General features: G+C 42.6%; 2 protein-coding genes across 2 annotated transcripts in view; both read right to left on the reverse strand.

Moving 5' to 3' along the window:
* Positions 1-27,225, reverse strand: part of LOC133119286 (NACHT, LRR and PYD domains-containing protein 3-like) — a 152,335-nt gene that overhangs the window by 119,614 nt on the left and 5,496 nt on the right. The window lies entirely within an intron of this gene.
* Positions 1-27,225, reverse strand: part of LOC133119266 (NACHT, LRR and PYD domains-containing protein 3-like) — a 48,039-nt gene that overhangs the window by 19,801 nt on the left and 1,013 nt on the right. Inside the window, exons 4-7 of the mRNA XM_061229794.1 lie at positions 24,781-26,623; positions 12,642-12,815; positions 8,677-9,024; positions 2,888-3,061 (exon numbers count right to left, since the gene is read on the reverse strand). Of these exons, the coding sequence (XP_061085778.1) occupies positions 2,888-3,061; positions 8,677-9,024; positions 12,642-12,815; positions 24,781-26,623 (2,539 nt within the window). The remainder of the gene's footprint in view (positions 1-2,887; positions 3,062-8,676; positions 9,025-12,641; positions 12,816-24,780; positions 26,624-27,225) is intronic.

Consider the following 27,225-nt stretch of genomic DNA (forward strand, 5'->3'; position numbering starts at 1 on the left):
AATATATAATATAGGCACTAAGTTTTATTAAGACACATTCACTGTTAGTTATACTGTATCCTTTTCACTGTTTGTATGCACTTCAGAAAAAGACCACTAGAGGTCCCTCTGGAGCTGGAATGGTCCGAGAGGGGAGCAAGGGTTTCAGGTGTGGGTCCTGCGGGCCCTCGAGGAAATGGTGGAGGGAACATGTTTGCTTTTACATATTTCCTGTCGCAGTGGTAACCAAAAAACAATGAGAGTGTTGGCTTCTGCTTTTGGATTTCCTCAGAGCAATAGAGAGAGTTGTGTCAATGGAGGGTAAAAACACTGGGCGGTCATGTGATTCACGTAGGCTTCAAATAGTTTCAAATATCATCGGTTAACATTAAATTAATGAGGAGACGTAATTTAAGCAACATTAGATTAGATTACATGCCATGCATTTTAAATATGGCGAATGGTCTTTAATTTTTTTAAATATTACAAACCTAAAGAAACAACAAACAGAGGGCTCCACAACATTTAACAGCTGGACAACAATAAACGGTGACAAAGTAAAAAATAAGTTTTTGTGTGTGTTATTTTGAATGAGCGATTTAACTGTTAGGGTGTGAATATGGAGTGGATGGGTTGCGTGTGTTTGCCCTGGGAAACGTGAGCTAGCAGCCGGGTGTGCACCCCCAAACTTAGTGCACTCTATGGAAATAGTGATATGAAACAGATAATGTGATATGAAAAGGAAAAACAAACACAAACACCGTATAATTATGGCGGTTTGGTGTAGGTAGTGTCCCGCTCACAGCCAGGGACAGAGCCCTCTGGCACAAAAGAGTAAAACCACACCACCAAAGCAGTCCATAGTACCGTCATAACAGTTTCATAAAATCCTGCGGGAAAAATGTAATCCCATTCACAAAAGCCAAGATAAATGTCACTAAAAATCGTCTGGAAATTCAAACTCCCAGAGACATTCATGGCTACTGTTGACATCACATCAGTGTAGCCCATGTCACTGGCTTCTAAGAGTGGTGTGACATGATTCAGTAAATGCGGAAAGTGCACCACTGAAGGAAAAAGGTTCGGAAACGCTGGACTAAAGTCACGGAGCAGTCACAGCAAAGATGTTGAAAATAACAGTAAACTGAAAGAGCCAGAAATCACAGAGTGTTTTTAAGATTCATTTATTAAATAAACCAAAGACCTTAGGTGCAGTAGTGGGAAATGATTGAAATAACGCACTGTAGCAATTGTAGCAACAGTAACAAGCGCTTTAACTTTTTTTTAAAACTGCTCCAAGGATAAAAGTAAAACACACTAATAGGCTGATGTATTGGATGGCTTTTAATTATCTTGGAAAGTAAGAGCATGCTGTTTCTCTTTAATTTAGCAGAACATTACATTACATCTCAGTTATTTAGCTGACAGTTGATTCGACAAAGCAGGAGCCAATCCCCCGGGATCAATGTGGGGCTAAGGGCCTTGCTCAAGGGTTCAGCAGCAGCACAGATCTTATTGCAGCTTCACTGGGGCTTGAACCACCAACCTTCTTGGTCCCAGTCAAGCACTTTAGCCACTACGCTATAGGCTGCCCCCTAAACTCAGGCTGAAGTTTTTGACTGGACTGTGATTAACTCATCTGTGACTAGCTGCTAAATCATCCCCAATTTGAAACATTACAGTGGATACTTCTGGGAATTGATGCAATATACGGGTCGGAGTGTAGGTTTAAAAGCACACATTAATTAAACAATGAGTTATCGAGTTCAGAAGCATGCTTACCTGTAGGTCTATATAAGGGAACTATAAGGTTGACAGTTGCTGTACAAAACTGTAGAAAAATCACAGAAAGCACGAAAACAAGGAAACCACAGAGATGCCAAAAACAGGGACCACCTCCGAATCAGTGCAAGTAGGCAAGAGCACCGATTGGGACACAGCCGAGGAATGTCCAAATGCCAGCCCAACTTGCTCATCCTGCCAGCTGAGTGAATGGCTCTCGCTTGTCCCGACTGCAGAGCTTCTCTACTCTAGCTCCCCAGTGGTGAAACAACCTCCCCATTGCTATAAGAACTGCTCACTCACTGCCCATTTTCTACCACAGTCTGAAGACTCACCTCTTCACACTGTACCTTGACTCCTCTGCGGGAGTCTGCTAATCTATTGTCACTTATCTTCACCAGTCTCAGACTTTAGCCCCGTGTTGTATTATCTACTTTAATCTAGGACCTTCACATGTGTATTTGTCTCAGTACTGTAGTTCCTGACCTTATTACTTACAGACCTGGCCTATCTACCTTGCGCACTAGACTTATGTTCATTGCTTTATAACCAATCCTATGCAAATTGGACCTTATCGGACCTGTTCTGTTGTTTGTTCTATGACCTTGATTTGACCTTGAAGTGTCTGCTGAATAAAATGTAATGTGATGTTTGCGCAGAAATCACAGAATACGTCACTTCCGTGACAAACACATAGCCATAATTATTAATATAGAATATAATTATTTTACTATATTATTTTATATTATAGCCTACTATATACTGTAAAATAGAATGATCTTTTTCTTGTGTTTATAGTTGTAAAAGAAAATGGAAAGGAAGTCTGTGCACCTCCCCATTATAGAACAAATGTGATCATTGCATTACCCATCTCAGAGGTACTATGGATCGCTTCTTCATCAAAAATTCTGTGAGACCTCCTCCCCTGCCTGTAGCTTTAACTTATATTGATGCCAATTGCACATGATAGTAGTTTGTCACTGGAACTGTTTTTAAAAAAAGCTGAAATGCTACTATGTAAATTTCACACATTTATTTTGAAAACGCCCCTGCATTTTGCTTTTATTGCCCCTTTAAAAAATTGCACATTTCCAACCCCGATTGAAGGGTTTGTGTTTGTACTCACCCCAGTCTCTGCAGTTTACAGTGTGGGTCCTCCAGTCCAGCAGAGAGCGCTCTCACTCCTGAATCCTGCAGCTCATTGTCTCTCAGCTCCAGATCACTCAGCTCTGAGTGAGGAGAACGCAAGACTGAGGCCAGAACATCACAGCAGCCCTCTGTGAGATTACACCAACCCAGCCTGTGGAGAAACCACATACACATGGACACACACACAAACATTAAAATTCACTGGAGATTGTAATAATGTTCACCTTGCCAGTTCATACTCATGTCATTTCCTATTTGCATATGCATCCCTGAGTGGTACATACAAAAAACAGGGAGAGGGTTGTGTAAATTACATTCATAAATTATTCTTAAATGATTTCATAAATTAATCCACCAAATTCTAAGGCAATTATTTAGCTTCATTAATCAAAAAAAGATAAAGGTTTGAAACCGACTGCAATGATTTAATTACCAAACATTTTCTCTATGATGATCACATATGAGACAGAATCTGATTTGCAAACATGAATTTTGCAAACACAAGAAAGTGTTCATATGATCACTGTGGGGATCCCCCGTGATATGTTCTTCGGTCAGCAAACATATATACATTTTTTTTAAGTTCAACATTCATCATTACACATAAATGGATAAAAAATAACTGTTAATGGACTTTTTTTTTTTGCTCTGGTAACCATTTATATAAGGGATAGGTCTGGTCCATTGTCTCCATAGGTCAGTTTGCGTCCAAGCCGTGCCGATATCCACGATGTTCACAAATCTTTTAATTTTACTCTGCGTTTAGATCACCGTAATCTACTTCGTAACCTAAATTAACTTCATGTTATCATCACGCCGCTAGTAGCCTCCCAAAGTAAAACAAAAATAGTTATTTTGTCCTTTGACCATCTCAGCGATTGTCAGCAAGACCACCAAAGCCTGCTGAAGCAAATGACACATGACGACGCTATGAATTATTTAAATAACTGCACGTTATCTGAATGTGTCCAGCTAAACGTTTACACAAATGACTTGTGTCAGTGTCATCAGGTGTAACGTAAAGTAGCAAGCTGGCTAAAGTTAGTGCAGTGGGGATACATTATTGCAATAGCGTTAGCAATACCTTATCAACCAATAAACTACTGTTCAGGAAGAATACATTCACCATAAAACATAGTTCCATTAAAAATACATTCATATAAAGCTTGTCTGGTCTTTCTTTTGTGAACATTTTTAAAGATAAATGTAATTATTGTCGTATAAAAGTGTTATGAACTCAAACCTGTGGAATATCGTGGATATTGACACAGCTAGGGGGTGTAAATGGCCTAATCAACTTACCAAGTAATTTAAATATGATGACTTCTTAGTATTCTGGCCATTCATTTTGAAATATTCACTTAGCTAAATGGAAAACCACATTCAATTCAAAATTACGTTCTTCCCCGTTTATCTATGGCCTAAGTGTGACAGCAACCATGACGACATTGTTTAAAACGTGGCGGAAGAGTCGGTCGGTTACCGCGGCCATGATAGCTGGTTTACTGTAAGCGTTGTTCATTTTATAAAAATACAATTTTTACAAACACAGCTTATAGCCATCACTCGTCAAAAAACGCAAATAGTTCCCCTCCACTGTAGTTACTGTTGTTGGCTTTCACCCAATTGTGAAAGCTAGCCAAAAGAACATAGCTTAATGTTAAATTACCTCATGAAGTCTCCCACTGTCGCAGACAATTTATATATGCACCGGTAAATAAAATAAAATACCAGTCAACATAATGTCCAACTTCCTCACCAGTAATGATATTATTTCTCAGACCTGCTGCGAAACTACACCCGCTAACAGCTGAAGCAGAACCAGAGGCGCTTAGCTACGTTCAATTTCATTTGCCAGGTTTCCAAGTTCATGTGTGCGTCACTCGCAAATAAGCATTGTTATCTCCAAACAACTGCAGCCTTATTAACTTAGTAAACACCTAGCCACACGTTTTACAAACATGAGTTGCTGAATTTACGGTTAGGAAATCGATTAGGTATTGAAAAGTTTCCTCAGCTCTCTCCTAATTACGCCGGCTCCATTTCTCTCACCATTTTGTCTCCCCTAGAATTATGGGAATGGTAGTTTTGTTCTTTGGTTTAACCAAATTAATAAGAACACAATTCATGATTAACACAAGGCTCTCAAGTTTCATGAAAAACTCAGAGTGAGATTGCAAATCAGGGCTGGAGCAAATAGACATTGTGTATGTTTTGGTCGCAGAGGCCCCTCGGCCGAATCCACTTCTCCCAATTATAATTGAGTTTATATAAACTATATAAACTATAATTTAATTTAATTGACCAGCACAAATAAAACAAATAGAATGACAGGCCAAACCAATAAGACAAACTCAGCTGAATAAAATAAATTGATTTAGTTACACATGTAAGAAAAAAATGTAATAGTTCGGGAGAGGTGATCTTTGTGAGCATTTGTGCGAGGGTGTGACTGAGTGTGTATGTGCGTGCGTGCGTGACTGACTGACTTTGTGTGTGTGTGTGTGTGTGTGTGGTAGGGATGAACCGATATGAAATTTTACGGTACGATACGCTATCTTCAGAATATCACGATATTGCCCAGTGGCGTAACGCAAAGTATCGGGGGGGGGGGGGGGGTAGATTGGTGCAGTGTCAAGTAAATTGAATTTTAATAAATAATTTAATAAAATACTTCGTGTTTTTCTTGTAAAATTGTCTGGTAGACTGTAAACCCCTGTCAGTAAACATTTAAATTCGAAATAACATCAATTATCTCTCATTTTCGCAGGGGCATCTTTTCATTGGCTGCACAAGCAAATCATAAGGAACTGCATTTAAACTTTCATATTCGCGCATATTTAAGCAATGTTCTCAAACATAGGCTAATAGCAGCTAGTAGCTAACGTTCAGTTTACATAAAATTCTTCGACATGGGAGGTTAAAAACCTCCCATTGGGACTTTGTATTGCAGCCAAACACTACAATTCATAGAAAAAAATGACGTGACAAATGAAATAAGTCGAAGTTTTCAACTGAATCAATATTTTACAATTTAAAACGTACTAACTGACTGGAGCGTTGTTCACAGTATACCTACCCATCAGAACACACCGCCTTTCTGAGCGTGCAGGTGCAGAGTGGGACAAACGCGGCAGATCCTCACAGTAACCCCGCCTACCGGCCAGACGGGTAAAGATCACCAAAAAAAGTCAAAAGATCCTCAAGTGTCCAAACGTGGCTCCAAATCCAACGAGACTGCTTTTAAAATCATGTTTATTTCCGTGTAGTGGGTTTTATCCCTTCTCGGCCGACTCACCGTGAGAAAAGACAGGTGTGGCGTGTGAGCGTGTGAACTGGTTGAAATGCGTGTGTCTCAGGGTCAATGGGTGAGACTTGATAGTGATCTGTGAGGTTTGCACAGATCACTATTGTAGGCTGTGCTATAAGGAAGCATATGCGCGCCAAAATGAAAATGCAAATCGAGAATTACATCCCGTTTTGATCCCATGTACTTTAACCCTTGTGCGAATATTTATTGAACAGAAAAAACCTGATGTGTATGCTGGAAAATGCCCATTTTCCCCTGGTTCATGCCCACACCTTCTCATATCCTGGAGCTCCAACTGCATCTCACCGCCCCTCAAACTGCTCACTATACTTTCCCTCATTTGAACCCGGTTCAACCCATTTCAATTTCTCCAATTTACAAAATATCTGTCTTATCCATCCTACCTTTAGACCTTGCTGTCCAGCTGAGGATAGGCTCCCCCTCAAAAGCCGGGTTTCTCCTGAGCCTCTGTTAGAGGGTTTTAGTCCCCAATGGGGAGTTTTTACCTCATGTGCTTGCTATTTGGGGTCTAGCCCTAGTTTTTGGCCTTTTGTTACTTTTTGCCATTTTGTTACAAGATACATCTTTTGCTTTTTTCCTTTTGGTTTTCTGTGACAAACTTCCCACAGCATTGCAAGCTAACACAGCTTGAGGGGCTCATCTTAGCTCTGAGAGGAGCATTCTCCTTCACATACTGGACATTATTAGTTAAAGAAAACAACTCTCTTGTTATAAAAGTATTAACACCCATATGCTTCAGTGTCTGAACTTACATCCAAGGCTTCCCCTGGTTGAAATTTTAGTCCAAAATGCTGTTGCTACACACAGCCACAGACCCACATCATGTTCAAATGGCCTCGAGCTGACTGGATGAAGGGCTTCTTCCGGTAGCCGAATGTCGTTCACATAGTCACCATGTCAGCCGGAGTCCATCTTACCAACAGTGTATTGGTTTATGACAGTTCTGGGGGTTTGCCCCCTCCTGGTCTTATCCATGCTTGTATGGATGGCTGGGAGGGCTTCCAGAACAGAGACATACCACCAAACATAACGGTATTGTGTCTAAGATTGATAATGAAGATTCTAACTTTGACACCAGTGGTCCTGACTGAACTAGTATTTTATCTACCTGGTTACTGTAATCACATCAAATGGATTGTTGTGGTGTAAGTGTTTTGTAATGTAGTGTAATGTCGTCCCTGTTCAGGGACAGCAGATGAAAATGAGCTTCAGAGCAAACTCTGGCTCATCAGTTGTGATGGGCATGGTCCCTGTTAAATGAAATAAGAAAGTAAGTAAAGTAAGGTTGCGGACCGCTGTAGCCCTGTTCCTCCCCCGGTTCATGACCAAACCTCGACACATCCTGGAGCTCAAGTTGCATCACCCTGCCTCTCTAAACCAGCTCACTGTACTTTCCCTCATTTTACACTTTCTACTTTCAGCTAGTTTATTACCTGTACTGTGACCTGTTCAGCCCATTTGACTGGCTGTGATAGATTTCGTATCACATTTCTGTTATATCCACTCTACCCTTACTTTACACCTTGCCAGCCAGCGGAGGATGGGCTCCCCCTCTATAGCCAGGTTCCTCCCGAGATTTCCCATTGGGGAGTTTTTTCTCACCACTTTTTGACGGTGAAAAGCATCTTAGTGACTGTCTTCTATTAAAAGCGCTATACAAATAAAATGAAAAATGTAACCTGTGTGATGGCTTGGCCATGGATGACAACTGGCCTGTGCTCGCCCACTGATGTAGGGTCAAACACCATCTCCTCCCTCTACTTCACATTTAAAATCAGATGTTTTGAGTCACACCATTGAACAAACCTGTCCATCGCAGAATGCTACAAGGCTACTGCCCCTGTGCATTAGGCACAGCTCCCAGGTTGTCTGCTGGTGCTCATCTGTATTTAGTGTGAATAAAACCGGGGAGTGAACACAACCCTGAGGGGCCCCTGTGCTGACTGATCTTGGCATTAGGAATGAGGTGTACTGTATTGTGAGGAGTACAGCTCCCCTTCATCAGAGAGTGGGGTAAAATTAAGGATTTGATAACAGTTCATAGCAGGTAGTGAATAGTGGTGAAGGATGAAGACTGTAATGTGTGACAGACCTGAAACATTTTACCATGCAGGTGGTCAGTCTTTTACCACATCAATCAGACATCCAGCATCCAGTCATCACCTGTGCCCTGATACTACAGACTCCACTGAAACCTTACATTCTGGTCAGGAAACACAAACCTGCCAACCCTAAGACTCATCAAGTTTTATCCTGCTTTTCTTTGCTGTGATAGAGGAGTAAGAAGAGAGGGATGAGACTAATGTGGACAAAAAAGAATGCCAATGGACAGAGTAGTAAACTAAGAGAGAAAGAGCTTTTCATCATTTCACTGTATAGAGCCATAATCAATAATTCTATTTTGTTAAGGTCACACAGAACACCGCACTACTCACCCCAGTCTCTGTAGTTTACAGTTTTGACTCATCAGTCCAGCACAGAGCAGCTTCACTCCTGCATCTCCCAGGTTATTGTAGCTGAGGTCCAGACTCAGTAGTTTACAGTTTGGACTCATCAGTCCAGCACAGAGCAGCTCCCCTCCTGCATCTCCCAGGTTATTGCTGCTGAGGTCCAGTCTCTGTAGTTTACAGTTTGGACTCATCAGTCCAGCACAGAGCAGCTTCACTCCTGCATCTCCCAGGTTATTGCTGCTGAGGTCCAGATCTCTCAGGGTTGAGTTTGATGACTGGAGAGCTGAGGCCACAATTTCACATGACTCCTCACTTAGGTCACAGCTGTGCAGTCTGTAAAGAAGAATGAATACATTATAGAATAAAAAAGTTAGGTAGGATGTAAAAGGTAACATCTTTCAGAGTGGACAGTGAGTTAGTTTGCAATGCTGTGGGACATTTGGCACAGTTAATGATAAGATGTAAAATATAACACACATCTGTCACAGTGGCCCGTGGGTTTGGTTTTGGTTTTCTGTGACAAACTTCCCACAGCATTGCAAGCTAACACAGCTAAAGGCAGACTGACATACATACGACATGCTCATATCCTGTGGGCTCCCTACATAAATATGCACAACAATAATGTAGACACAAAACAAATTAAAATAAAGAATAATAATAAAATAAAAAAAAACTGGTTTCACAATTCTTGGCACCCCTGCGTTAATTTTGTGCTGTAGCTGTACCCAAGTACAAGTGATTCATTTTGTGTACGTGTCTTTGCGTGTCTTTAGTTGTGAGGCGTGGCAGAACTTTAAAATATATCAGATACATTCAGCTACCTGCTGATTCTGTAAGTGTTTGATGTTCCGCATCACCGATGTCTTTGACTGTTTTTTGTTTTTTTCTCTGCCCTTAACAATGTTTTTAATGGCTTTCTTCACTTCAATGGGCACAATTCTGGTCCTAACAGAAAAAAAGCCAATAACAGAATCCATGCCACTCAAAAGGCAAGAATCAAGACTACATACTGAAAGCTCTCACCCCTTCAGTTTTTATAGATGTGTTTTTCTACGCTCAATATGCCATAATGACAAAGTGAAAACACGTTTAGAAATCTTTATGATTTAGGGGCCGTGGTGGCGCAACGTGTGGTTGCAGTTGGCTGCAGTTGGCTGCAGTTGCACACCGGGGACCGGGGTTCGATTCCTGGTCCTGCCAAAAAGCCAAGTTTGGCCGGCCCTCATGGAGCAGCATAATTGGCTCGCTACTCCAGAGGGAGGGACTTGGCAGGGTCAGGGATCACCACATACAACAGCACCAGTGCCTCGGAATCACGGTCACGAGCATGAGACGAGACGGCTTGAAGAAGGCGTGAGGGACGAGGTGTGAGCGGTGTCTCTAATGCTCGCTCTAATCGAATCAGTCGGGGCACAACTGGCTACCAAACTGGGAGAAAAATGGAAAAATCAGAAAATAAATGTAATTTCAAAAAAAATAAATCTTCATGATTATACAGAGAATCTTTCAACAATGAGCTAAACTATTGAAGTTGTCTTGTTCCCTACAGTGCTACAACACATTCGTAATAACATCAGTATGTATGTTGTATCAAACTGTAATATCACTTTAAGGAATCTTCTGCTGCTGTGTTGGCTACCTGTGACGTGCTCCAGTCCACTCTCTCCTCCTCTGACCATTCGCTCATTTGTGCCTCCTCCTCACCTATTCCTCCATTTATTTACACATCCTCACCACTTCTCACTTCTATCTTTCTGTTTCTTACCGCTCTTCATTGGCAGTTGTGCTTTCTCTTCTATTTCTGTCTGCCTCCTTCTCTCTCCACTTACTTTTAACAAACTCATCTGGAGACATATTCACTTTCAAATATTTTTTCTTGACTGAGTTAGTTATAAACTAGCTGGCTAACTTGCAACATCTCATTTCTGATCTATCCTGTACCATTTTAATAAACTACTTCACTTTCTGAATATGATCAGGAAACCTCAACTTTAGGTTTAAAATATTACGGTCAGATAAGGAGTTCCTTAATATGGATAAATTAGCAACAGACCTGTCAAATATCCATCCATCCATTATCTGAACCCGCTTATCCTGAACAGGGTCGCAGGGGGGCTGGAGCCTATCCCAGCATACATTGGGCGAAAGGCAGGAATACACCCTGGACAGGTCGCCAGTCCATCGTAGGGCACACACACCATTCACTCACACACTCATACCTACGGACAATTTAGACTCTCCAATCAGCCTAACCTGCATGTCTTTGGACTGTGGGAGGAAACCCACGCAAACACGGGGAGAACATGAAAACTCCACACAGAGAGGCCCCGGCCAATGGGGATTCGAACCCAGGACCTCCTTGAGGCGGCAGTGCTACCCACTGCACCATCCATGCTGCCACATTCTAAATTGCCCTGCTTAATTACATAGTTCAAAAAAAAGGGCTTGAAATGTGGGTACGCCACTTTAAGCATAAATTGTGATTCATAAAAAAAACTTTTATGCGTACATTTACAGAAACTTTGACCCATGCGTACGCACATTATGGAGGCAGAGGGAAATAGTGACCCTGCAGGCAAAGTAGTGAAATACAGACAATATGTTCTAATGACAATTTCACTCAATTATTTGGACTCCATATAACATTCAATTCATTTTCATAATGGACTTCATCCACACTGATTGATTCAAAGTGTTAAGCAATTCCCCTGTTTGTGAAAGGGTTATAAAAGGGCTGGGTGATGCCCGTGCGCAATGATGCGCAATGGCTGCTTTAGCACTGTTGGAGGGCTTTGCCAATGGCAGGCTTCAGATGGAGAGGGTGTTCAGGGACCCAAGATGATGACTGGCTTATCAGCCGATTTTTTTGATTTTAATATCATTCAGCCTCGTCATGCCATCTGTGTGGGATGGCATAATTGGAATGACCCAACGATACATACGGTTTCCCTACACTGCAGGCGAACAAACCAACGCCAAAGCACAATTCACAGCGCGTTCCCAAATGTAATCAGTGCGATCGACTGCAGTCTAGGCTAGTTCAATCCATGTAGTTTACGTCCAGGCATGCTGGTCGATCGCATGTCATTTAAAAAAAATGCATCGGTTAAAATAAGAATTCTTCATGTTTTCATACCTCTTCCCTATGGCTTCTGCCAGACAGACTTGATTGGCGTTAAATCTGTAAATATGCTGCTGCTAAGAACTTACAGACAGGGTTGCGTACTCCGTTGGGAGTCCAATATTTGCCTGATATAATATGACACTATAACATATAACACTGAGTCTATTTTCCCATAGGCGACCGGTAGAGGATATGAGGAATTAAAGCCAAGTCAGGAGGAACTTATGGCCAGCCAGAATAAACCGCAAAGATTTCCTCCCTTCACAAAGCAGCAGAGTGTGTTCTGATCATTTCATTCAAGGAAGAATATAGCCACAGTCAGCAGAAAAGTCCTGTTCTGTAGGTGGGAATGAGCTGTACTGTATTGTGAGGAGTACAGCTCCCCTTCATCAGAGAGTGGGGTAAAATTAAGGATTTGATAACAGTTCATAGCAGGTCGTGAATAGTGGAGATGGATGAAGACTGTAATGTGTGACAGACCTGAAACATTTACTATGCAGGTGGTCAGTCTTTTACCACATCAATCAGACATCCAGCATCCAGTCATCACCTGTGCCCTGATACTACAGACTCCACTCAAACCTTACATTCTGGTCAGGAAACACAAACCTGGCAACCCTAAGACTCATCAGGTTTTATCCTGCTTTTCTTTGCTGTGATAGAGGAGTAAGAAGAGAGGGATGAGACTAATGTGGACAAAGAAAGAATGCCAGTGGACAGAGTAGTAAACTGAGAGAGAAAGAGCTTTTCATCATTTCACTGCATAGAGCCAAAATCACTAATTCTATTTAGTTAAGGTCACACAGAACACCGCACTACTCACCCCAGTCTCTGTAGTTTACAGTTTGGACTCATCAGTCCAGCACAGAGCAGCTTCACTTCTGCATCTCCCAGGTTATTGTAGCTGAGGTCCAGATCTCTCAGGGGTGAGTTTGATGACTGGAGAGCTGAGACCACAATTTCACATGACTCCTCACTTAGGTTACAACTGTTCAGTCTGTAAAGAAGAATGAATACATTATAGAATAAAAAGGTTAGGTAGGATGTAAAAGATAACATCTTTCAGAGTGGACAGTGAGTTAGTTTGCAATGCTGTGGGACATTTGGCACAGTTAATGGTAAGATGTAAAATAAATCACACATCTGGGAGGAGGGAGTTTGCTTTTTTCCTTTTGGTTTTCTGTGACAAACGTCCCACAGCATTGCAAGCTAACACAGCTAAAGGCAGACTGACATACATACAACATGCTCATATCCTGTGGGCTCCCTACATAAACATGCACAACAATACTGTAGACACAAAACAAATTAAAATAAAGAATAATAATAAAAAAAGAAATAATTGAAAATCAAAATGAGTGAAAAAATGTAGTGAGAGAAATGAATCTGAATATAACGGAGTAAAAGTAAAAAAATGACCTTTTCAAATGTACTCAAGTAAGAGTAAAAATGATCCTCCTTTTTAACGACTCTACAGGTTCAATTTATTTAAGAACGGACTTTAGTAAATGTAACAGAGTAAATGTTGCATGTTACTACCCACCTCAGGCGACTGCTCCATCTCATAATGATACATTCAGCTACCTGCTGATACTGTAACTGTTTGATGTTCCAAACTGTTTGCTTTTAATGGCTTCCTTGACTTTAATTAGCACAATTCTGGTCCTCATGTTGACAAACGCCAATAACACTCCAAAGCTGAAGTGCACAACTCTGGTCCTAGAGGGCCGGTCTATGAGTTGATTTCTGTTCCAACCAATTACCTTCATTTATTTTTCTGCCAGCTCGAGAAATGACATTGGTTCACTCCTGTACTTGAGCACAGTACAATCTTTAGGATACACTTGCAGTCTGAAGTTGTAGCTGCTTCATATACAATCTTGCGAATTTCAGCACACCTCGCACCCTCCGGTCGAGCAGTGGGTATAGCTAGCGGGCGACCTCTGCTGGTCACCCGAGGTAGCCGGACCCAGTTTTTGGCTGAGCTTCTTCACAGCCAAGTGTTTATAAATTATAAGAAACTAAAACATATCTTAAAGAATAATGGGTAAAATATATCACTACTACCACAGGCTACATATCACAGTTCACGTTATCTTAATCTGAAATTACAGGTCACCAATAGCCTATGTGTTTACGTTCTCCCAAAAAACAAGTTGCATAGACGTTGCATGGAAACTACTGTGTCCACTGTTTGTCTCTGTCGGATTCGGCGTTGAAAAAGGAACATTATTGCATCCATATCGACTGCATTTTGGGTAATTTAGCAAATGCCAGCCTCACAGAGAGCCTCCACGCAGTGCAGAGAAAGAGGAGGAAGAAGCCCATGCCCTAATAAACAAATCAGTTCAAATTGACGCAACATCAGTTCCCAGCTTCCGAGAGGAGCTTAGCAGAGCATTGGTGTCTCTTCACACGGACTGGGAAGAATCAGAGTCCAGAGTCCCACATGGATAACTGACTATATAAACCAAATAGTTTAATTTGTACATAGTCACATTAGAGTTATTGTTCAATATCATTAAAGTAAAACATGAATCTTTTATGTAACGCTTTGTAAAATATTTTAAAATACTTTGTTTAATTCAAGTAAAGTTATCATTACCACATGTTCTTTCTTTCTTTCTGAACAAATATTTCTGGTTAATGGCACTACAAGATTAAATGTGATGTTGGTATATTTAAATTTAAATTTAACAAAATGCTTAAGAATGAAGGCATGTATTAGGGATTAATTAATTTTAAAATGCACCAGAAGCCTCCAAATTGTGTCGGAAAAAAGAGGCCAGTGGACATCATCTGAACCCCCCCCCGGACGGCTACTTTTTCTCTTTGGCCGACTACTTACATTTTTGGGGAACACTCTGATAATCTGCAAAGCCAGCTGTGTAAGATATGTCAAATCAATTTTAAACTATATAATACTATAACAGTCAATTGCTAAATGTACTTATTTTATTAATGCTTGTACTGTACAGCGCCTTGAGCTTGGGAAAAGCGCTTCACAAATAAAATGGGTGGCCTGTAGCATAGCGGTTAAGGAACATGACTGGGACCCACAAGGTTGGTGGTTCGATTCCTGGTGTAGCCACAGTAAGATCCACACAACTGTTGGGCCCAAGAGTAAGGCCCTTAACCCTGCATTGCTCCAGGGGAGGACTGTCTCCTGTCCTGTCTTGGGTGTCTGATTTGTGGTGGGCTGCTGCTGTCTGTTGTCTCTGACACTTTCCTCCCACACTGTAGCTGGTTCACCACAACCAGCAGAGGCACTGTCGCTAGACGTTGTAGGTGCGGTGGGTGCACAACCGGCTGAGGCAGCAGTAAGTGACAGCCTCTTATTATTATGGTGCTTGGCCTACCGCCTGCCTGCCTGATCAGCTCGTCACTCTTCATCCATTCTGCTGCAGATCCTGACCCCAGTTACCTGCATCTCCTTAATGCAGCCAATTCAGTGGGTAAGCCCTCCGCTCTCTCGCTGTGCTGATGTGTCAGTGGAGCTAGCAGTGTTGGCCTGGGAGCTTGGCTGATGTGTCAGTGGAGCTAGCAGTGTTGACCTGGGAGCTTGGCTGATGTGTTGGTGGAGCTAGCAGTGTTGACCTGGTAGCTTGGCTGATGTGTCGGTGGAGCTAGCAGTGTTGACCTGGGAGCTTGGCTGATGTGTCAGTGGAGCTAGCAGTGTTGACCTGGGAGCTTGGCTGATGTGTCGGTGGAGCTAGCAGTGTTGACCTGGGAGCTTGGCTGATGTGTCGGTGGAGCTAGCAGTGTTGACCTGGGAGCTTGGCTGATGTGTCGGTGGAGCTAGCAGTGTTGACCTGGGAGCCATAGTTTCAGGAACTCAAGGTAAAAATGGAACAGTGGAATGTCCTCTCTGGTAATCATTTAATTTTCTATTTACCCTTTCCTAACAACCCCCAAGGGTGGGGGTCTAAATTCCAGATTTGACAACCCCTCCAGGCTAATTCATAGCACTGCCACCTGGATCAAACATGATTTGGCATAAAAGCCAAAGCAGGCTGGGTAAGAATATTTACTCTCTATTTCTATTTTCAATTTGTCTATTTTGTAACTGATTGTGATATTCTAAAGCTACGAACCTACCTGTCTGCGAATAAATGATTTTGTTTGTAACTTGCATGATCTCCATGACTCTAATTCATATTTTACCTTTTTCAGCCTAAATTACAACTGAATACGAATATTCAGTTATATAATATTGACCATACACCAACTGATTAGTGGCTTGGTACTTTCGTGGTGTTTCCAAGCTGGGAAAGCTTGGAACCAAATCCAAATTTCTAAATTCTAATCTTAAATAGAGTCAGATAAACAAGTAAAACTATAGTAACCACTAAGCTTACAATATGGCCCCGTTTGAGAAGGGAGAATATTAAGAATTGTACGGATCCGTTTCAGGCCAGCTGTAAGCGGGATATGGGGCAGGTCAATCCATATCCGACCCGTGGCAACGGACCCAGTATATTCTTAAACGTAATTGCTCTGTTCTTGGACGGAGGATGATAATTAAAATCTCTTATTTGCTTCACAACAGCCAAGGAAAAAACTTGTCATCCCTTCACCCCCAGCTATTCCCTCATTGGTCTAGCTGTGCGGGTTCTACAAAAGACTTGGTGTCCCAGAACCAAGGATGCACTTCGGATTCTGTCCAAGCCTTATTTCAGCTCCTCCAAACACATCATCATCCACACAAGCACAAATGACCTGAGGGAAGAGCAGGAGAGGGTGGGGGCTCTGCTCAGGAGAGTGGCGGAGAGGGCCTCAGAGAGCTTCCCCAACTCCAAAATCACCATCTCAGCCCTCCTGCCCCGCAGGGACTTCCACCCCCTCACTATACATCTCCAGAGGCTGCGCTCTGCTACCCAACATGCACCTGGCTCATCACCCCACCATCGGACCCTGGGACCTGCACGACCAGGTGCACCTCTTCAAGTCAGCAGTCCGGGAGTTCGCCAAGACGCTGAAAGACGTGGCACTCAGCAGACGCTCTGGCAACAAAAGAAGAGTCTCCAGCACCGCCCAGCAGAGCCCTCCTGCACCGTCCAGGACCCCCCTCACCACCCAGCCCACCTCAGACACATCGCACCCAACAAAGGACCGGGATACCAACCTCACCCAGCCCACCTGAATGCACCACCCCAACCAAGCACACTACCCCCACCAGCCCAACCAAGCACACTACCCCACCACCCCAACCAAGCACACTGCCCCCACCAGCCCAACCAAGCACACTACCCCCACCAGCCCAACCAAGCACACTACCCCCACCACCCCAACCAAGCACACTACCCCCACCACCCCAACCAAGCACACTGCCCCCACCAGCCCAACCAAGCACACTGCCTCTCACAGACCCACCAGCCCAACCAAGCACACTGCCTCTCACAGACCCACCAGCCCAACCAAGCACACTGCCCCCACCAGCCCAACCAAGCACACTACCCCCAGCAGCCCAACCAAGCACACTACCCCCACCACCCCAACCAAGCACACTACCCCCACCAGCCCAACCAAGCACACTACCCCCAGCAGCCCAACCAAGCACACTGCCCCCACCACCCCAACCAAGCACACTACCCCCACCAGCCCAACCAAGCACACTACCCCCACCAGCCCAACCAAGCACACTGCCTCTCACAGACCCACCAGCCCAACCAAGCACACTGCCTCTCACAGACCCACCAGCCCAACCAAGCACACTGCCTCTCACAGACCCACCAGCCCAACCAAGCACACTGCCTCTCACAGACCCACCAGCCCAACCAAGCACACTGCCTCTCACAGACCCACCAGCCCAACCAAGCACACTGCCTCTCACAGACCCACCAGCCCAGCCCCGGCCCGACTCACCCCCCCCAGGACCCCGCCCCACAACACAGCCCACACAGCTACGCTGAAGCCCTGCGAGGCCCAAATGACTCTGAGTACATGGGTGAGATCAAACAGCTGCTCATGTACATCTGTACAAAGCTGAGTGGATAGAGGGAAAAAAATATAAAAATAAAATAAAAATGTGCTTCTATTTTTTAATAAATTAATATTGTCATATTCTTTAAATGCATATATATTGTTGATAAAGGCGGAGTTAAAAAGGTTTATATTCCTTCAGCCTGAATATAATACATTGTTTCTTTTCTATATTGTTTGTCTCATCCAAAACAATTGTAATCATTAAAAGTTACCACAGTATGAAATCTATTTAGATTAGCGTGTGGAATATCCATGGACTGAGCTCTTCAATTTTTGGTTCAAAGAGCCAGGCCCTGGATTTCAAAGAAAATATAAAAAATATTTACATAATTATTTTACAAGAGACATGGTGTCTGGAAGGTGCTGTCACTCACTGTCCCGCAGATAACAAATAAAGTATTGTGCCCTCAGAAAAACTAAGTACCATCACTCAAGACTCAAGACTCAAGACTCAGGGGGACAAATAATCTGGTATAAATCTGAACTACAAAAACGAATTCAGCTCATCCAAAAAGGTTGAAAATCAAAAAAGAATTTTGAACCAAAAGATGTGTTTCTCTGTGCAGTCTAAATTCCTCCTTCAGAGTCCCCTTATTTCTGGGGGCGACATGGCTCAGGCAGTAAGAGCAGTCGTCTGGCAGTCGGAGGGTTGCCGGTTCGATCCCCCGCCCGGGCTGTGTCGAAGTGTCCCTGAGCAAGACACCTAACCCCCAAATGCTCCTGACGAGCTGGTCGGGGCCTTGCATGGCAGCCAATCGCCGTCAGTGTGTGAGTGTGTGTATGAATGGGTGAATGGAGAAGCATCAATTGTACAGCGCTTTGGATAAAGGCGCTATATAAATGCCATTTGCCATTCTGTGAAGAAATGTTCCCCAACCTGCAGAAAGAATCAAGTCATTTCCAGGCCCAGGGGAATGTACTCATCTGTGGGGATCTGAACTCCAGAACCGGAACCCTGCTGGATTTCACAGAGGGAGACAACTACATTAGCGGCCAAAAATCCTGCAACAACTGGAATATCCTCCAAAGAAACAACCATGACAGGGTTACTCCTGCAGCTCTGACGTAGCCTGAGTCTGTACATTGTCAACGGTAGGAGACTCTTCAGGAGGATACACCTATTGCGCACCTCTTGGCAACAATACAGTTGATTACATGGACACAGATGTAGACCCCTTCTCTTTCAGTGCATTTACTGCCAAGTCACACAAATTACTGTGTATCTGAAAAGTACAAAAACTTACACCACCACACACACACCGCCCAGTAAGCTGTTCAAACTTCCAAAATCATACAGACGGGCAGAAAAACAGTACAGAACAGTTCCAGAAAGCAATTGGCAGCCAAAAAATTAAAACATTATTAAACACCTTTCTGGAAACCACATACGCTCACAGTACAGAAGGCGTAAATCAAGCAGTGAAAAATATTAATTTTATATTTGGGAAAACTGCTAACATATCTGAATTGAAAATATCAAGTACCTGGCGACCTGTCCAGGGTGTATTCCTGCCTTTTGCCCAATGTATGCTGGGATAGACTCCAGCCCCCCTGTGACCCTGTTCAGGATAAGCGGGTTAAGATAATGGAAGGATGGATGGATGGAAGTAATAAATAAATAAAATCCAAAGACGACAACTGGTTTGATACAGAATGTCAAAATATCAGGAAAAAACTGCGGAAACTGTCAAATCAAAAACACAGAGACCCTGGTAACGACGGTAAACGTGAAAAAGTCAAAGATAATGATTATCCAAAAAAGATCCAGATCTCAATGCATATACCTTCAGAATAGGGACAAACCACATAGAACACTGCACAAACTAGAACTATTTAAGCCTAAATATAAAATGTCCCGGGCATGGCACTAAATGAACTGAAAGAGAAGGCATGTAGGGCATTCTACGCCATAAAGAAAAAGATCAGCATTGAAATCCCAATCAGAATTAATATTTGGTTAAAAATATTAGAATCTAATTGAACCAATTGCCCCATATGGCAGTGAAGTGTGGGGTCCGCTTACAAAGCAAGATTTTGCTCAATGGGACAAACACCCAACTGAAACCCTGCATGCAGAGTTTTGTAAGAACATCTTACAAGTACAACGGAAAATGGCAAACAACGCATGCAGGGCAGAACTAGGCCAATATCCATTATTAATCAAAATACAAAAGAGGGCAATACAGTTTCGGAAACATTTCAAAAACAGCAACCCCCACTCATACTATTACAAAGCCCTGCAATGCCAAGAGCTGAGCCCAGAGAAGAGTCCCCTGAACCAGCTGGTCCTGAGGCTCAGTTCACTAACCCCCACTAACACCTTCCAGCCCTGAGGCTCAGTCACTAACCCCCACTAACACCATCCAGCCCTGAGGCTCAGTCACTAACCCCCAGTAACACCATCCAGCCCTGAGGCTCAGTCACTAACCCCCACTAACACCATCCAGCCCTGAGGCTCAGTCACTAACCCCCACTAACACCATCCAGCCCTGAGGATCAGTCACTAACCCCCACTAACACCATCAGGACAGCTCCATACCAAACCAATCGATTCGAATCAACCAAATTATAAAGCAACAATAAAATTACATTACTTACTGGAATATTCAAACACAAAATCAAAACATAACATAATTAGAATGCTATCTGACCCTAGAAAGACAATACACTGGCAGATTATCAGACCACAGTGAAGAATTATAAACTCAGGAAAACCCTGACAAAGTACAGACTCAGCGAGCACAGCCCAGCAATAGAGACCGGGCGCCACCGGCAGACCTGGCTGCCCAGAGAAGAGAGGCTGTGCTCCCACTGTGATAAACAGGACATGGAGAGAGACACACACACACACACACACACACACACACACACACACACACACACACACACACACACACACACACACACACACACACACACACACACACACACACACACACACACACACACACACACACACACACACACACACACACACACACACACACACACACCTGGCTGCCCAGAGAAGAGAGGCTGTGCTCCCACTGTGACAAACATGACATGGAGGCAGAGCTGCACTTTCTAAACATTGTGACAAACAGGACATGGAGGCAGAGCTGCACTTTCTAAACATTGTGACAAACAGGACATGGAGGCAGAGCTGCACTTTCTAACACAAATACAGAGAAATTCCAGAACTTCTCTTTCCCAAATTTAAAAATATATACCCAAACTTCCCAGCCATACCAGATACACAATTATTACAAATCCTCCTTGGAGAGGAAAGGAGCTGTGCACATTTGGCAGCACAGTATGTAGCTACCTGCCACAGCCGAGGGACAGCAGTGACCCCTAACCCCCACCAGTTTTAATGATATAATGTCATTTGCCTGTATATATCTGCATATTTGTCATTAAGAATAGACCATTGTCATTAGATAATGTGTTTCAATGTAATCGTTGTATTGTTAGTAAGTTTACTGTTTGTTAACAATATGTTTGCTTATAACGCATTGGCAATTTGTATTGGAACATATGTCATGCCAATAAAGCATTTTGAACTGAACTGAATTGAGAGACAGAGAGAGACAGAGAGAGACACCATCAGTTCTGAGAATTACGAAAGCATAGCTGCACTGAAATGCAAAAACCAGCTATTTCCCTGAGATGTGGAATCAAGGACTAAGAACACCAATATACAGAAGTGGAGACAAATTTGACCAACAATTGCACCTGTGTGAACAGTAAACTGAGGAAGGTTTTCTGTAGTATTCTAAATGACCAAATACTTGCTTTCCTGATTGAACACAATTTTTAGAGTAAAAAATCTAATTGGCTTTCTTCCAAAACAATGTACAGATCATATTTACACCCTAGACACCGTACTAAACAAACATGTTCACCAAACTAACAGAGGAAAAATATTTGGATGTTTTATGGATTTTAAAAAATCATTTGACTGGGACACGCAAGGTCGGTGGTTCGATCCCCAGTGTAGCCACAATAATATTCACACAGCTGTTGGGCCCTTGAGCAAGGCCCTTAACCCTGCATTGCTCCATGGGAGGACTGTCTCCTGTCTATTAAACTGTACATCACTCTGGATAAAAGCGTCTGCCAAATGCCATTAATGTAATGTAATGTAATGGATTATTTCTCAAACTTCTTCAAAGTGGTGTAGGGGGTAAAATAAATGACATCATAAAATGAATGTACTCAGAAAACAAATGCAGTGTAAAAATTGCAAACCAAAGAACTTCAGTGCGTCAGGTTTGATCTGGCAGTAAATGGAAGGAGAAGGCAGGCAAGGCTTTTTACACCATAAAGAGGAGGCTACACAATTTAAACCCACCCATTAAAATTTGGATTAAAATATTTGAACATGTAATTCAACCAATCGCTCTTTATGGTAGTGAAGTGTGGGGTCCCATTACCAACCAAGATTACACCAAATGGGGAAAACACCCTTCATAATCCCAGCATGTAGAATTCTGCAAAATAATTATTTGGCGACTGGTCAGGTTTTAGCCTTCCTTGTTGCTAATGACATGAATGGAGCATTCCCAAACCTTGCAGCATTGTATCGCATTTATCTCACAATTCCTGTGAGCAGTGCGCAAGCAGAGCGCTCTTTCAGCAGGCTAAAGCTATTCACAACATACCTTCGCTCGACAATGACCGAGGAGCGTCTTTCACAGCTTGCACTTGTCTTTATCGGGAGAAGTGACAAATAATATTGAATATCTGTAGGCGCGATGCATGTATGCTAGACTATAGTGGATGTAAAATTAAACTAGAGATGTACATTTCCTCAAGAAAATGCGGAGTGTGATTGCGGCAAATTTGGGGAATATTGCTGCTACTGCTAATACTATGGTGTTTAAATATTTCCATTTACAAGCTGGAGTACCTAATAAAGTGGTCACTGAGTGTATTTGAGCTGTGTGGAGGGCAGAGGCCATTGTGACACCACAGGTTATTGTGACATCACAGCCAATTGGTGTCTCTTCACATGGACTGGGAAGAGTCAGTCTGACATGGATGACTGAATATCTAAACCAAATAGTTTACTTTGTATATAGTCATATTAGAGTTATTGTTCAATATCATTAAAGTGAAACATGTATCTTATGCAACGCATTGTAAAATACTTTGTTTATTCAAGTTAAGAGTTATCATTACCATATTTTCTTCTTTATTTCTGAACATATTTCTGGTTAATGGCACTACAAGATTAAATTGATGTCGGCATATTTTAACATAAACAAAATGCTTAAGAATAAAGGCATGTATGAGGGATTAATTTAACATCTTAAAATTCACCAGAAGCCTCCAAATTGCATCAGAAAAAAGAGGCCAGCGGACATCATCTGAACCCCCCTGGCCGGCTACTCTTTCTCTTTGGCCGACTATTTACATTTTTGGGGAACACTCTGCATTGTTCAACATGCGGTCCCTTTCTGGAGCTACACTCCACCACTCCTGCTTCAGCACAGCAATGACTGCAGTAACTGTCACCTGCCGTCCTCAGTGAAAGCTACGAGCCGTTGGGCATGTGCTCCTCACAATGTGAAATCCACTGGCCTTTGAAATCATTTCCATTAAAAAGCAATGAGCTGCTGTATAGAAGCATGGCTGCTTCTGTTTTCACTGGCAGGCTTCCAGAACAGAGACATACCAGCAAACAAAACTGTATTTCTTCTAAGATTGTTCATAAAGTTCAACAGTGTTCAACAGTGTTCCCACCATTTTAAATGTGAAAGTACCTATATGGACCATGGCACAGAATTATCTATCCTAAGAAACAATTAATAAATCGGTCAGAAACTGGTGGGAAATCGTGAAAGGAGAACTAGCAGAGTCAAATTCTGGCTGGCAGTCAGACTTGCCCTTGACTATGTTTGTTTCCAGCTGTGTCGTTTCTGCATTTTCATTTTATTACTTTGTGCAAAAAAGTGATACATTTTCAGGAAAAATAAAGAAATGTTGAAAATCAATTTCTAAAGTACTTATTGAAGGTTATGAAATATCACATGTCCGGTCAGCCAAATTTCTTGTCATCTTAATTGATGAAACGTTAAACTGGAAAGATCAAATACATTTAGTCTGTAGAAGTAACACAATCACCCATCATCTGTAAAATCCATCCTTGGGTTCACCAGTCCTGTCTGAACTCTGAACTACAGCCTCTTATCTTCTATACTGTAATATTGCATGGGCCGCCACATACCCCACCTCTCTTCACAGAATCTCCATTTTGCAGAAATAAATTATAAGACTAATTACTCTAACCGTGATGAGCCATCATCCCCACTTTTTGCTAAACTGAATTTACTGTCCATTTGTGACATGAACATTCAAATAACATGCTCTTTCAGCTACAAATATTTGCATCACCCAGAATCCCTGCCAAAACCTTGCCAGGATCTACTCTGCCTTAATTTGGCAGTTCACACACACAGCACTAGATATACCAACAATATTCATCTCCCTCTCTTTCACTCCTCTCCACTACTCATCCTTATTCGAATCATCAGCACCCATGTGTGGGAGATAGTGGGTTACTGTGCACTGAACATTACTGCTGCCCTAGAGGTGTGGAGAATAGTTTAAAAAAACTAAATAAAAACTAGCTGAGATTACAAGATGAACCTAGAATCCCCCCTTTCTCCCCCTTAAGCCCACACATGAGCTGTGATGTATGTTTTGACATGTTGATCCATCAGATTACTCTGCCTTTCATTTACAACAAATTCTTCATTTATTTGACAGTTGAATTTACAATTATTATTTCCAAAGATAAATTAAATAAAATATATCAGTGAGGAGTGTTTGCAGCTTATGTTCTGGATTCAGAACATTAAATGAGGGCACAAGCTAGATTCAGATATTATAATCAAATTTTCAGTTGCCTGAAAATTGTATTGCACTGACTCGAATGATAAAGTATGAAAATATGCTGTCCATCACTACATGAATAATGACATAATACTCACATGGCCTTCCTGCAGTTCCTGACTACTGGTATCAGTCTGTGACGACCTGCTTCTGATGTGTTGTAGGTCTTCAAGTCAAACTCATCCAGCATCTCCTCTGACATCAGTAACACAAAGGCCAGAGCTGAACATTGGTGGGGTTCCAGCTCTTTATCAGAAAGTTTTCCTGATCTCAGGGAATTCTGGATTTCCTTCACTGCAGAGTTGTCATTCAGTTCATTCAGACAGTGGAACAGATTGATGGTCCTCTCTGCTAAAGATTCGGATGTGATCTTCTCCTTAATGTACCGGACTGTTTTCTTGATGCTCCCTGATCTGCTTTCTGTCTGTGTCAGTAGTCTCTGAAAGAGTTTTGTTTTCCATCGTCCTCCATCAGATCTTCTTCCTGTCTGGGTCAGTAGTCCTCCTAAGAGAGGCTGAATGGAGTCCAGAGAGAGGCCCAGAAGGAATCGGAGGAAAAGGTCCAGGTGTCCATTCTCACTCCGTAAGGCCTGATCCACTGCAGTCTCATGCAACTCAGACAGCTGCACTCTTCCACTGTGCGGTTCTGCTCTGAGCACATTTCTCTTCTCATTTACACATGAATGAAACACAAACAAGGCGGCCAGATACTCCTGAATGCTCAGATGCACAAAGCAGTAGACCTTCTCCTGACCCAACCCACGCTCCTTTTTAAAGATCTCTGTGCACACCCCAGAGTACACTGAAGCTTCACTGACATCAATGCCACTGTCTCTCAGGTCCTCTTCATAGAATATCAGATTGCCCTTTTCCAGCTGTACAAAAGCCAGCTGCCCCAGTTTCAGGATGATTTCTGTATCTGATGCAGACATCTTTGGGTTTGTTTCTTCTGAGCCACGATACTTCAGATTCTTCACATTAGTCTGAATGAGCAGGAAGTGTGTGTACATTTCAGTCAGTGTTTTGGGCAGATCTATTCTCTTTACTTTACCCAACATTGTCTCCAGAACAGTAGCAGAAATCCAGCAGAAGACTGGTATGTGACACATGATGTAGAGACTCCTGGATGACTGGATGTGTGAGATGATTCTGGTGGCCTGGTTCTGATCTCTGATTCTCTTTCTGAAGTACTCCTCCTTCTGTGGGTCATTGAACCCTCGTACCTCTGTCACCTGGTGGATACACTCAGGAGGGATCTGATTGGCTGCTGCAGGTCGGGAGGTGATCCAGAGGAGAGCAGAGGGAAGCAGATTCCCCTTAATGAGGTTGGTCAGCAGCACATCCACTGATGATGACTCTGTTATATCACAGCAGATCTCATTGCTTTGGAAATGTAGAGGAAGTCGACACTCATCCAGACCATCAAAGATAAACACAACTTTGACTTCATCACCTTCAACACTTTTGATCTCTTTCAGTTGTGGAAAGTAGTGCTGCAGAAGTTGCATCAGACTGAATGCTCCTTCCTTCTTCAGATTCAGATCTCGGAAAGGAAGAGTGAAGATGAAATCAATGTCCTGATTGGCTTTTCCTTCAGCCCAGTCCAGAATGAACTTCTGCACAGAGACGGTTTTCCCAATGCCAGCGATGCCCTTTGTAAGCACAGTTCTGATGCGTTTCTCTTGTCCAGGTAAAGGCTTAAAGATGTCATTGCAGAGGATTGGAGTCTCCTGGGTGGTTTGTCTCTTGGATGCTGTCTCAATCTGTCTGACCTCGTGCTCATTATTGACCCCCCCACTTCCCCCCTCTGTGATGTAGAGCTCTGTATAGATCTCATTGAGGAGAGTTGTGTGGCCCTGCACTGCTAAACCTTCAAATATGTATTCAAACCTCTTCTTCAGATGAGTTTTCAGTTCCTGCTGGGCTCTTTTAATGGATTCATCTGAAGAGAGGAAATATGAGAAATAATTATGTTTAAAATAAGATTAAAGTTTACAATTCATTAACAGATTAAGAAGAAAAGCAGCTTTCACAGTATTTTACACACATCAGTGTTATAAACCCTTCACAGTATTACAGACCTCTCAATGATAATCAATCACAAATAAAACTAATGAGCAAAAAGTACATACGGCTGCACTTGTAAAATAAGAATGAACACCTTCAAATACCGCCTTCAAAGGTCACATGGCCATTTTAAAATCTATTCTGCCCTGAATATGAACTGAGGACAGTCTGTCTGATAGCACAGTGCTTTAGTTACTGCACAAACTCAGGACAGTCTGTCTGATGGGACAGTGCTTTAGTTACTGCACAAACTCAGGACAGTCTGTCTGATGGGACAGTACTTTAGTTACTGCACAAACTCAGGACAGTCTGTCTGATGGGACAGTACTTTAGTTACTGCACAAACTCAGGACAGTCTGTCTGATGGGACAGTGCTTTAGTTACTGCACAAACTCAGGACAGTCTGTCTGATGGGACAGTGCTTTAGTTCCTGCACAAACTCAGGACAGTCTGTCTGATGGGACAGTACTTTAGTTA

Source organism: Conger conger, chromosome 19 (genome assembly GCF_963514075.1).
Source record: "Conger conger chromosome 19, fConCon1.1, whole genome shotgun sequence".
NCBI lineage: Eukaryota > Metazoa > Chordata > Actinopteri > Anguilliformes > Congridae > Conger > Conger conger.